This window comes from Fulmarus glacialis, unplaced genomic scaffold (assembly GCF_000690835.1).
Source record: "Fulmarus glacialis isolate BGI_N327 unplaced genomic scaffold, ASM69083v1 scaffold24235, whole genome shotgun sequence".
In the NCBI taxonomy this organism is placed as follows: Eukaryota; Metazoa; Chordata; class Aves; order Procellariiformes; family Procellariidae; genus Fulmarus; species Fulmarus glacialis.
The window spans coordinates 44230-57211 of NW_009215393.1; the positions used below are offsets into that span (position 1 = coordinate 44230).

At 43.5% G+C, this 12982-nt stretch overlaps 1 protein-coding gene across 1 annotated transcript in view; it reads left to right on the forward strand.

Moving 5' to 3' along the window:
- SEMA5B (sema domain, seven thrombospondin repeats (type 1 and type 1-like), transmembrane domain (TM) and short cytoplasmic domain, (semaphorin) 5B) overlaps window positions 1–11369 on the forward strand; it is a gene marked incomplete at its 5' end in the record, with an annotated part of 54283 nt that extends 42914 nt beyond the window's left edge. The window contains one exon of the mRNA XM_009578929.1: window positions 11214–11369. Within this exon, the coding sequence (XP_009577224.1) occupies window positions 11214–11369 (156 nt within the window). The remainder of the gene's footprint in view (window positions 1–11213) is intronic.
- Between the last annotated feature and the right edge of the window lie 1613 nt (window positions 11370–12982).

Genomic DNA, 12982 nt, shown 5'->3' on the forward strand with positions numbered 1-12982 from the left:
AGGACTCCGGACACTGTGTGATGCACACTTCATTACTAATCCCAAATAATTAATGGCAATAAAATACCAACATGGAGGGTTATGAAACAGAAACCAATTCTGTCTTTGGAAGACAAATCCTTCTGAAAAAACAACAGGCTGGGTGTTTGGTGTGGCTTTCAACATTGCAAAAAGAAATAAAGCTCAGGGTATAGGAAAGTGGATCCCTGTATGGATTTTAAATGTCTCTGTCTTGGTGACGGTCATTTTCATTGCCGCTGAAAATCACGCCTTTTTTATAGCGGGGAGACAGCCAGTGATTCAAGTTGAAATGAGCTTTAACTACTGTCAAGTGCCCTAGAGGAATGTTTGTCTAAGTCAGCCTTGGTCTCTGAGGATGTTTGTTTCTCTCTGCCATGGAAAACTTAGGGCTTCAGTGTCCTATCGCTTAATTTGATATGTTCCTACTTCAACTAAAATTGGCTAACCCATTTATTTGTAGTGATCCCAGCACATGCACTGATAGCACTGTGAGATAAGCTTTTTGCTTTTCCCAGTGACCCTTTCACTGTGCATCATTCAAGCCCCAGGAAGTGGCTGTAAAGTTCAGACATAAGCCAGCAGTTGATGATACCCAGCATCGTCAATAAGTTATCAACAGCCTCCCTTAAGTGTTTGCTTTAGCTGCATGGCGTTCTAGAGAGAGATTTAGCTGGTGTAATCAGCTGGAAAAAATAAATACATATATATATATATATAAAAAAAAGTAAATCAGATTGAAACATAAATTTTGTTCCCAGTGAATTTCATGTTTAACAAAGACTGTTTCCCCTGAACAAAGTGGCATTTAAGAACATTAAGTGCTTGAATGGTAGAGTACATATTTTTAGTGCTTACCATAAGTATAGTATTATTTGAAAAAGAAGAGTAGAGGCAGGGGGTTGTATTGGCAAAGGAGCATTGTGCCCTTTCTTCTATGATCCTGCAGTTGCAAATATCACTTCAGGGGACTCTCAATTTACATAATGCCTGCTAGGAAGGGAAAGCAAGAGAGCTTACGGATGGGGAAAAGAGGATTAAGTGGTGCATCTCAGTCAAAATCTATTAGTGTCTTTTCTCCCCATTTATATCATTGGGTCAGTCAAATTGAGCAGTCAAGCATGCCTGAAGGTGTGGCTGTCCTAGGGCGATTGTGCCTGTAGAGCGATGTGCATCTCTCGGAGGTGTTCTCACCCCATGGCAGCAGTGGCTCAATGGGATGCTGTGTGCAAGTCACAGATATCTCCCTCTCATAGGTACATTATTTAAGAGTAGGGGAAACTGCCAATTCGGATCTGAATGTTTCCTTGCTCCTGCAGCTAAGCAGCTGCTCACAACGGTCCCCCAATGGGAATCGGTCCCCCCTCCAGCCGCTTTTGATACAAACCCTTCATTACTTCGCGGGGCTGTTGCTGCTCACCGTGGGGTGGGAATCCACATTGTTCCTACTCCTCTACCATTTTGAGAGAGTCCAGCTTTTGGGATGGCTTTTTGTTTTCCTCTTTAAGCCATATTGAGAAGTTTTAAGTGACACTGGGGGTAGGTGCTTCGTATTCATCCTGTCATGTTTTTCTCTATTGACTCAGCCTTCTCTCTCCCTCCTGGTACGACCAGGCATATCTCCTCTACACCCAGGTCAGGGATATGGTTCATGCTCTGCCTTCTTACAGGCTAGGCTAGTCATCATAGATGCTCACACTAGCCTTTCTTTGGGGTTGTATTACTGCAGCTGTGGTAATCTGTGGATGCAGGCAAGACAGATTTGTAGACAGACAAGTTTTGTTTTGTTTTGTTTTTAATTAGATCAATGAGTATAGCTGGAAAAAGCTGGCAGGTTTTTGAACATGTGAGCTGCTATTTCAGACCTGAAGACAGGCAGATGTGTTCAAAAGTTTATCTGATTTTTCCAGCTACACTAATTGATTTAATAACTGATATTACCTTTTCTTTGCAATTTTTGCCTTTCCTAATTTCTCTGAGGTTGACATGTATCTGCCCCCACCCACCCACCTGTGCTGGAAGAAGGAGAATTAAACGAAGAAGAACTGCAGGAATGGGAATAACAAAATTGCACTGCACTGACTGCTGTGTATTTACATGACTTCCCTCTACTGGTCAGAAGAGGAATATTTCAAATGTACCTTAGCCTCATTTGCTGAAAGTTAATGGTTCTCTCTTGGTCCAGGTGCTTGAAGTGGTTCTTCCCTCCTTGTCTCCTCAAAGCTCTGGCTGGCAGTGTTATGTGTATTAGCTGAACTGGGAAACCCTCAGTGCCTCCAAGATATGCAGGAGGAATTAATTATGTGTTTGCAGAAGAGTTTAAAGGGGGCCATGAAAGAGGCAGGGGGCTAAAGTAAAGGAAGAGGATAATATTAGACAAACAATAAATACCAGAAAACATATAATCTTCATAGTACACTTGGAGGGGACCTGCCTCACTATTCAACTGGAATAGCTCCACTAGCGAATAATGGATTTTTAAGCAGAATTATAAAGAAATCTCGCTGCATACCTAGCTGTGTCAGTATTCAGAACTAGAGCTCAATGTCCAGAACATGTTTGGCAGCTCTGAGAGAGGGCAGCCGAAACACCTGAGCTGTTTTTTCCTGAACCATGACCAGCCTGTCCTAAAGAGCAATTGAGGGCTCAGGGCTGCTCAGTATGTGCTGGCTGCTGCCACCACACAGGCTGCAGGGGCTGCAGCAACACTACATCCATTGCCACCTTTGCCTGGTGCATCATTTATATATGCACAATAGGTTTGGCATAGGGTAAGCAGGAGTAGCTCTGCCTGCATTCCCCTATAGCTGGGGGAATCCTCATTAAGTCAGCTTTAACATTGTCCTGAGGTTTGGCACAAAGCATGTGAATAAAGGAAAGAACTGAAAATCTGCGGATGAAGGAATCTAGATGGACCGTATCCCAGAGTCTGTGAGAACCAGCTAATGAACAACTCCAATTACCTTTGTAAATATCATGGATCTTGGGCAAACCCCCAGTGCCATGAAATGCAAAGGTAATACAAAAGCGTTTGTAAGAAAGCAGGCCGATTTCCTCCCAGCTAATTGAGTCACTGTTAAGCTACCAAGTCCAATGCACTAGTCACACAAGTAGCGCCAGTAAGTCTGTGTGAGAAACGCCAGTTGGATTTGGGGATGAGAGAAACTATCTGTAATCATACAGGCCCACAATCAATAGAGTACACCTGGACCTTCCCCATTCAACAAAGCATATCAATAGGGTGTTAAATCCCGCTTGGTCTTTAAAATTTGGCAGAGTTGGGGCCGTACTAGAGAGTGAAACCAGGAGAAACAAATGGGATTGGCTCAACTGTGCTTTCAGTTACAGCAATGGAAGCTCATTGAAACAAATCTGTGTCAGTGTTAATATGCAGGCAAATCTGAATTAATATTTGAGAGGCAACATGTCACATACCCTGATGAAATGAAAGGCAGTTGGGCTGAACTGACAGCTGAGCCGGGACCTAATGCTGAGCAGGAAGAAATCAAACATGATCACTTTTTGCACAGAGTTTCAGCATTAGAGGATGAAGGGAAAGCACGAGACTGAGCTGCATAAGGGCAGATTCTCAGCTGGTTAAAAATGTAGCTTCACTGGTCCATACACCTAAAGAAAAGAGGACGATACTGGTGTCTTAAATAATCTTGTGACGTGTAAGTAGGAATTGGCTTGGACAGGAATGCTGCTGCAGAGATTGAAACCTGGCTAATGGACTGTGAACATCAGGCAATCGTTAATGGGAACGTACGGGGCTATGGGGAGGAGTTGTGTGGGGCACCACAAGCAGTAATGCAAGGTTTGGCTTTATTTAATACTTCATTAACGAGCTTGGAGAGGGTGCAGTCAGTGTGTTAATTAAACTAGCAGAAGATATTAAATTGGGAGGTGTGTCAAAAAAACAGCCATTGCTATAGAAATACTGGAAAATTACCTGGGGAGATTATAAATGTAGAGAGGAAATAACAAGGTGAGATGCAGCATGGGGAGAAAACAGAGCAATCTTGAGGAAAATAATAGGAAAACAGCTATTTAGAGGGTGGGAGATACTTGGAAAGCAATAAGACTATAAGAGACTGGATGGAGTTAGCAGATGGCAAATTAGGCCAGTTTTTACTTTTATTTCTATTTTCACTACTTTTTTTTTTTTTGCACCACTGCAGTTACACCTTTGCAATTCTCAGTCTAAATGTAGCGCTGTGGGCTGGCAGCAGGCTGCATGACCTGTGTTGGTAATTCACCAGAATAAGCAGCTCTGAGGCCATCTGAAAACTCAGGGCTGCTTGCTCCAATATAACTGCAATGAGGCAGTGAGAACTGCCTTCCCCGGACAGACCTACAGCCGGTCACTGTGGCCTTACCAGTTACCATCAGCCGAAGCCCAGTCTGGCCCAGTTGCTCTAGATGATCATCTGCACCCAATGCAGATTACTAAACTTAGTTTTAGACGGCAGTGATTATACCTCTGGTGAGTTAGTCTGAGTACTAGAGCACGCACGAGGGCAGGTGCCGTAGCTCAACTCATGAGCCCCTGTAGTAACACTATAGTATTCGTGAGGAACGCAGGAAGGGCATACACTGAAGCAAGGAGGCATACAATGCAGCAAGGAGACAGTTTACACCTTCCTAGTAATGCAGCAAGGAGACAGTTTACACCTTCCCACACAGCTGAGATCATGTCTGCTATATCCTGTGCACCAGCTATATTAGGGCAGCCCTGAATTCCTCTTTTGTGTTCAGCTATATTGGGAGCAGCTTAGGGCAGCCCTGAATTCCTCTTTTGTGTCTGGACACCACGTCATGGGTGTTGCCACCACCAAGTTACTGGCAGAGAAAAATAGCAAGCTTTAGGCTAGACACCTGCACTTGCCAGTGGGAAGATTTCCATCAACTTCTCAGACTTCAGTTTCCAGTTCAGAAAAATACTTAAACCTGGATTTGGCTTTAAGCAGGGACTCACTTCAGTTTGCCTTACTAATACATGCAGTTTGTTTTGTCATCTTACTCATGTGCTTGAAGTCAAAGATGTGCCAAAGCGTCTTTCTGACAATGGTCCTTTATGTTGCCAACTCTGAAGGTTTTTATAAGTTTAAAATGGCAGTAATACAACCTCACTCCCTCCTAAGTATAAGGATAAAATAGCTATTTTCAAACAGCTATGGAAAACTGTAGCTATTCATTTTCTAATAATTGAATGTCAGTTCCATTGTCAACCCGAGCACATCTACAGATGCTGCCGTCATTTGCGGGTTGTTTAATTTATTTACCAATAACAGTGAACAAAGAATTTCCAGTCTAAAAATATGGTAAGCTTCCATCCAAAAGGAACATGCAATCGTAAGTTTAGTGTCCCAGTGGAATTTTTTTGTATCTCTTTTTGAGAGGAAAAACCTTCCTATATAGAAAATAGGTTCCTCATCTGTACATCTACACTTCACGGTAAATCCTGCAAACAGCCTTATTGAATTCATCAGAAAAAACTCAACACATAAACCGTGGCCACTGCTATCTTTGACTTCAGTGTAAGCAGAGCTCAAGAGATTTTATAAAAGCATCAGGTGAGATAGTTTGCTTAGTGTAAGACACTAAGCAATTTTTTAAGAAAGATCGGAAAGAAGAATCCTAAGTCTTAAAAAAATCACTCTTAGCTTGCAGTAAATACACGGGTCTCATAGGGTCTTTCTGGCAACTTTCCGTCTTTCCAGGGTCATTTGTAATGCATAGCTCGAGAGGCACAGCAGTGTTGTGGCATCCGGTGGATCAGAAGAAAGGGAGCATGTGGGTGGGCCAGACGTCATGTATTATCCTGGTGTCAATTATTGCCAAAAGAGGTTATTTTAATTGTATGGTTTATTTTGTTATGCTAATTATTTCCAAATTTACTGATTAATTATAATTCTGAGATCTCTGCCTTGGTACTTCCAGAGATGTACAAGCTGTGGGAAATGTTTCATAATATTAATATACTTCCACAACCCTAAGTCATTTGGCTAATGTTCCTAGAACACAAAAAGTAACATCCTTTAACAAGAAGGCATGGCTAACTCCATAAAACAGCTGAAATGCATTGAAAAGGCATTTTGTTCAATGTGATTTCACTGCAAAAAACAAACAACTTAAAAGGAGCACAAAAGAAGCTAAATGTTGAATCTTGGCTTCCTTAAAACATTGCACAATTCCCTTATCCCGCCATTTTCCTGAGGGATGAGGGGGAGTAATGGCCATCCCACTGTTGCTACAGGAAGTCTGTTGGATGCTGTTCCAAGGAAAATTGGAAACGTCACTTTAATTCTTTTAGGGCTAATTGTGTGACTGAGTTCAGTGGGAATTTTGTCCCCGACTTCTGCAGGGGCAGGGTACACGATACACATGGGCTTGATTTGGATATTGCTAAGAGGAATGGGTTGACTGCAAAGTTGCCATCTGCTACCAGGACCCTGATTTTAGACCTTTCCCTATGTCCACAGTGGATGACCAGGGTTAGCAGTGATGGGAGTTGTTACCTGGTTCCTTAGCGCCTGCGCTCACTCTGTGACGAAGGAAGGGGGAAGTTTTTCTTTGTAGTACACTGGGACATTCAACATTACAAACAAACTTGCAAGATGGAAACTTCCAACTATGCAGTCGGTCCTGGCACAGGCGACTCGTCTCTGATGGGTCATGCCCATTGGAAAGGTGCACGCTGCGTTGTTCAGCCTCTGCAGAGGTTAAAGTGGTGACAGCTTAACCATAAATGCTAGACAGAGTGGTTTGAAGCTGCCCAGGAAGGTCACCCAACTTTTTCTTTCTTCTTTTTACCTTTTTAAAGAGGAAAGTGTCATCGGTGGGAGGTGGAAGAGCTGAAATTACACCCGTTGACAGAGAAATAGTGGAGAAACTGTGAGGCTGGGGAAAACTGTCCTTGCTCACTGACTTCACGGGGACTGTAGTGCTGCGGAGCTGGTGAAGATTAACCTACAAAACTTTGGGAAACCTGCTGACTCTTCCCCCACACCACCCCCAAAATAGAAAAGAAGATCTGGAGCTCAAAGAGAATGCTGAGCTCCAGAAACCTGAGTGGTTCTATGTGAGAAGATTAAGGAAATCTTGCCATTGCATGTCACCCTATGGGAACTATTTTACAGCCCTTATTTTGGTGTTAGTTGTATGTGTATCAGATGCTTTTAGAAGCATCCTTTTCACTTCAGTTTCTCAAAATTCCTTTTAATTGGGGGTGGGGAGATGTTCATCCCCTTTTTAAATCAAGTTTTGAAATTTTTGTGACTGAAAAATTGAAACGTTTGATCTGTTTATGTGTGTAAGAAATGTTTATACAGTTTGTACATGCAGCTGTTGGATGGGAGTAGTACTGAAAGTCCCATACTGTTACACATGAAGATGTTTTGATACATCTGGGAAAATGTAAGCAAGTAGGTCAGTGGATTATGACTTAATGATTTGGAGCAGAGGCAGAATTTGGGGGAGTAGTGGCAAGGCATTGCTGGAGAAAAAGTAACAAATGGAAAATCTGAATGATGACTTAGGCTAAAAATATCAATGGAGAAAGCTGAACAAAATTAAATGTATGTATATGGCAACCACTTCTTGGCCACTGTAATGTTGGGGACTTGGCTCAGAGGTGGCTGAGGTGAAGAGGCACTTGTAGGAGTTAGGCTGTGAGCAAGGGTCTGTTCTGTGTTAGTTTTTGTGATCGACTGTCGTTGTGCTGTGGTGACGACTCTTGGCCTTTCCCGTTGGGACTGATAAATATTGGTGGGAACACCTATGGGCGCAGCAGGCTGTTTTCATCCCCCCCAATAACTTCAGCGAGTTCAAGTTGTCAGGAGGCTCTGACCTTGACGGCATAAACCATAGAGCTTTGGGGGAATATCTTCCAAAGGGAAAGTTGTTGGCCATCTCTGTACCGTCACAGTGAAGAATTGCAGGACAAGAGCAAGGGTTAAAGCTCTGAGTAAGAACAGCACGGGAGCCCACCCAGAGAGATGTACCTGTGCGCCTCTTCTCTTGCAGTGCATGCATGAGTATGTATGTGTACATCTCTAAAATTCACTGCTGCCTAATTTCCCTTCTTCAAAATATCAACCAATTTCTAGTGCCAAGAAACCTAATCATCTATTTATTAACATAAGACAGACAGTAAGTTTGTGTGGGGAAATGTTAAAGCAGTGCACATTGATCATGCTGATTTAGGACTGTACTGCCATCGCAGCATTTCCGGAGACAAATTCTTTGCAGCTAATTGCATTATAAATTCCGCTAAACCATTTTCATAAGGTATTTTCCTAAGATATAAACCCTCCATCGAAAATAAAACCAAAAAGAGCAAAGGAGCAGTTGTGGGTTTTTTTTCCTAATTAAATGTTATATGAAAGTAAGACAAGAGAGAGAAAAAAATGCAAATTGTGTTAATTAAATGCTAAGTCTGCTGTAAGGGGCTAGTTTTAAACACCGTGGGACGTGTTGAAACTCATACAGATTTTCCAACTGAAAGCCAAAAAAGTAGACTCCTGAGATCTTTGTCCTCAGATCAAGATGGTCGTGAGCCATCCCAGGTCAGGATTTTCATGTCGCCAAGTTTCAGAGGTGGTAATCCTGGCATGTCATGAATCTTAACCATCCTGAAAAGTGACCCAGGTGAGGCCTGGATGCTGGACCACCTTCAAGAGAGCCCAGGGAGTGGGGCAGTGGGAATCAGCCTCTTCCTCCTGCTGTGGTGGACCATGGCCATGGGGTTACGCTGCCTGCAGTGGGTATCCTGGGCTAGAGACACCGATAGGAAATAGCAGTCATGGTGTACAGCCGGTATGAACACCTGTGGCGTTCACCAGAGAGCAGTTCCCCCAAATACTCAGTGGTAGTACTTAGCAAAATGCATTTCTACAGGGGATCTCAATCGTTTTTATCAAGCTGGGTCAGAAGACGCTGAAGCAGAGAGCGAGTTAATTGGATTTCCCAAGGAAGCATAGCAAGCAGCGGAGGACTGAGCCTGGCTTCCTTGTTTCCCAGCCTCCAGCACAAAGCAGCAGACTTGTGCCCACGCTATTTTAATATTTCTTTGGGTGACTGGGAGCAAAGCATGACATTTCTTTTCTTCTTTCCATATCGAAGGACACAAATCCTCATTCCTTGGAAATATTTGTCACTTTGACCGTGCCTATACAAATTCTCTCCTTGGTTCCTACAAGTGACGTGCTGTCCAGGCAGGCAAAGATCACAGCCAGACCAGGAGGAGGCTAAGTCTCCTCCAGATTTCATGTATGAGATGTTTCAGGTAGTGCCCATTTCCAAAAAAGTAATTCGGTAGTTCAGCAGTTGGGAAATTTCTTTGCCAGGGTACTTTTGCCATAGGAAAGCCTTTCCTCCCAATGTCTTGTATGAAACTGGGAGTTGCAGCTCCCAGGGTAGCTGTAGCTGTCAGTCTGCTATCAGATTAGAAGAAAGCATTTTCTTTTCTTCCTCCTCCTCTCCCGCTCCCCATGCAGTAAAATTACTCGATTACAAAGAAATTGGGAGATAAATACACTGCCTGTAGTCTTGTCTTTGAGCCTAGGGGTGCTCTGATCATTTCAGCGGTCACAGCTGGGATGTGGCTAAGCCCTGACTGTGCCATGGGCACGTGCACAGGGCGAGACCCCCCTCACCTAACTGTAGCCTCCTAAAAGTCAGGCACCCACTGTCAGCAGGTCGCCCCACTGCTGCCAGGGCTGGGGGGGACAGGGGCCCCCCAGAGGGCAATTTTCATCCACAGCTGCCTTCATGCAGGAAGGAGGCTTCTCCCTGGCTTGCTGACAGAGCCCCAGTGCCTGAAGTTTAGGTGGCTGAAGTTAGATGGGTCGAGTAAGACTAATGGAGCTGGGTATTGCATGGGCTTGAGCATTAGTTAATTAATTTTCATCTTGCCCTGAGCTGGGTCGTGTACGAGCTGTTTGTCTCAAGGGGGAACTGAGGTAAAGTGGTTCCCCCAGGAGCATCTGGTTGTGGCAGAACAACCATTAGGTCCCAGGACTAATTGCCTCATTAGACCTCTCCATGTCTCTGCTCCAGACAGGAGAGATGCTCATGCCCTCTTTAAATGTGCTGTGCCCTGATCATGAGGATGCTGTAGCAAACAGGCCTAGTGTTGACTCCCAAATCAAAGGAGTAAGTTCCCTGCATGACAACCGTTAAAGGTGCACATAGGAGCGACACAGGCCAGAGATAGTATAAGAAATTTAAGCCAGGGGTTAGCTGAAACAACTGTCATAAATGTTCCTCAGCCAAATTCACAGAAATCAGATGACTATAAAGATGAAGGCGAAAGTGCCATAAAATTATTGCATCCCTCCCCCGCAAGTGGAATTTCATCCTTACACATAGGTGATGGCTGGCATAGCAATGGGCTTTAATCTGAGGGGAGGGGGACGTCTGCTTGCTGGTGGGAAGAGTAATAGTAATTCTTGCAAAAAGCAAAATTCTTGCAAAAGGGGGGGAAGAGGGGAGGGAGAAAAGCCCCATCTCTAAATTTTTATGGTAAAAGGGGCATTTGTGGTTCGCATTTTTTATGTTGTTGTTGCCAACAATTGTTACGTGGTTGTTAAATTTTTTTTTAAGTAATTTTAGTTTTTCCAAAAGTGACCATGATTTGTTACTTATACTGTAGCTTACAGAAGTGACACACTTAATATCGGGGGGTCCAAACCTGGATATCTACCAATGGAGATGGAGATCAGGTAAATGCACACCTGCTCTTCCAAAGAGAAAAAGCTGCCGTTTGGCAACTGGTTTGAGAGGGAGCTGCAGGCTATAACATGAGCATTTTGGAAGAGATTAGATTGAGTGCTGCCATTAGTCACCAACTTTTGTGTCTGCCCAGCATGGTTTTGTGTGACAATGATGTTCAGACAACACGCCATCTACCAGGAGACTCCGGGTCCCTGGAGAAGGCTCTGGGCTCTGGCCCTAGCAGTAGCTGAGCACAGGTCCACCGAAGGAGACCTGGCAGGAGCTGTGGTCCCCCCCAGACTAGCCCCATAGCGAGTACGATGTACCGTCTTACTCTCCCAGCCGGAGGGAAGGTGGTGGTGGCTGCAACAGAGACCGTGATGGAGAAGGCAGGTGAGAGGGAGGTGTCTGCAGGTAGAAAAGAGTAATTATGTGGCACCATTGCCATGCCTGTCATCTCCTCTTCTCTTTTACAGACACTTAACAAGAACAATTTGATACCAGACGACAGGACCAACTTCTACCCGTTGCAGCAAACCAATGTGTACACGACAACCTATTATCCCAGTACACTGAATAAATATGACTACAGGCCCGAGGCCTCCCCTGGAAGGACCTTTACCAACAGCTGATGATGGACAGATCCTACAGGACTGGATCACTTCCTATATGAATTTTTTTTTAATTGATTTTATGGACCAAATACTGGCTCAGCCTCTAGATGTAAATATTGTACAGTAGGGTCTTTTTATTTCCTTTGGTTAATTGTATTTCTTGTAAACAGCACATCTCCTTACAAGGACAAAAATGCATATGGACCATTCTGCAGAGCTTTTGTGGATATTTGGCTGGAGATGGCTCTTACTACTGCAACCGTTTATGGCTGGAAGATCAGTGTTCCTGTCCAAGGCCAACGTTGTCAAGGAGGTGGCTGTGTGCTGGGCTCAGTGGCCACCACGCAGCAGCACACGACACACGGGTGCACTCTAAGCAAGGCAAGAGGTGGCCTCCTGGGGCAGGAATCTGTCTGGTGAGGAGCGTCCTTCCTGAGACAGGGTAGCAATGGTGCGCTGGATGACACGCAGCTCATGAGGCAGGCCGAGTGGGATTCCATCGTGCCAACAACTTGAAGAACGTTTTCTTTGTCTTTTCCTTTTTTTATTTTTGATTTTTTTTATGTTTCTGCAAAAACAAAAAAAAAAAAGTAACTTTCTAGGGCAGTCTTCCCTGTATCTTCAACAGAATCTTTTCATATTACAGGAAATACTCTGCGCAGCCTTCTTTGGTAATATGCAGTTCAGCTGATGAGAACCAACACACAACAAAGTGCATTACCCAAAGAAGCTTTCCAGAATGTTTCCAGTCTTAATTAAAAGAAAATTATACAGGCAGTGAGACACTGAGAAAAGTAAATGTTGGAATAACATCGGAGACATGAACTTGGAGTGCCTAACAAACAAAGATGTTTATATCACTGGAAAAAAAGATGTGATGATTGCCGCACAAGAGCCATGGGCTTTTTTTCTTTCTTCCTTTCTCTTTTGTTCTGACATAGTGTTAACTCTTTTTGTTCTAGCTTTGATCCTGATTGCGTCTGCCAGAAAAGGCAACTTTAGAGGCCATGCTCTTCTTGGGAAATCACCATGCTTTGGGCTAATTTTTCCTCTAGGTTTATTGTTGGTTTTTAGTTCATTTACTTTCAAAGAGTGAATAATTCTGACTTTGCAGGGGGAGGGTATTTTTGTAAGGAATGTTTCCATAGTCTGACACGACCCAGAAAGTCTGCTGCACATTCTTATAGAGTCTTCCAGTCAGTACTCTATGAAATAGTAACACAGCTGAGTAATGTGCATTGTTTGCCAATATTTCTTTAATTTTTCTGAACAAAAACAACCCAAGAAACAAATGCTGCTGCAGCTATTGGGGCAGAAGCATTATTAAACAGTATATCCAGCCTTGAAATGTAATTTTGTGTATGTGTGTGACTGTGTCTATAAGAACTGTATTAGTTTGATGCAGAAGCCATGTTGTCTACAACCAGATGTTTGTCTGACATAATTGTTTGGCAAAAAGGAAACTTATTGCTGGTGCTTAATGTACAATTACATCCAATGTGTTAGCAACGTGAACAAGTTCACCACTGTTATCATTCAGTGTTTCTAAATATTTATAATGAACTCCTGATGCTAAGGATTTTAGAATGTTTCATACTGAGCATGAGATAAAAGTACACCCCGAAACGCGC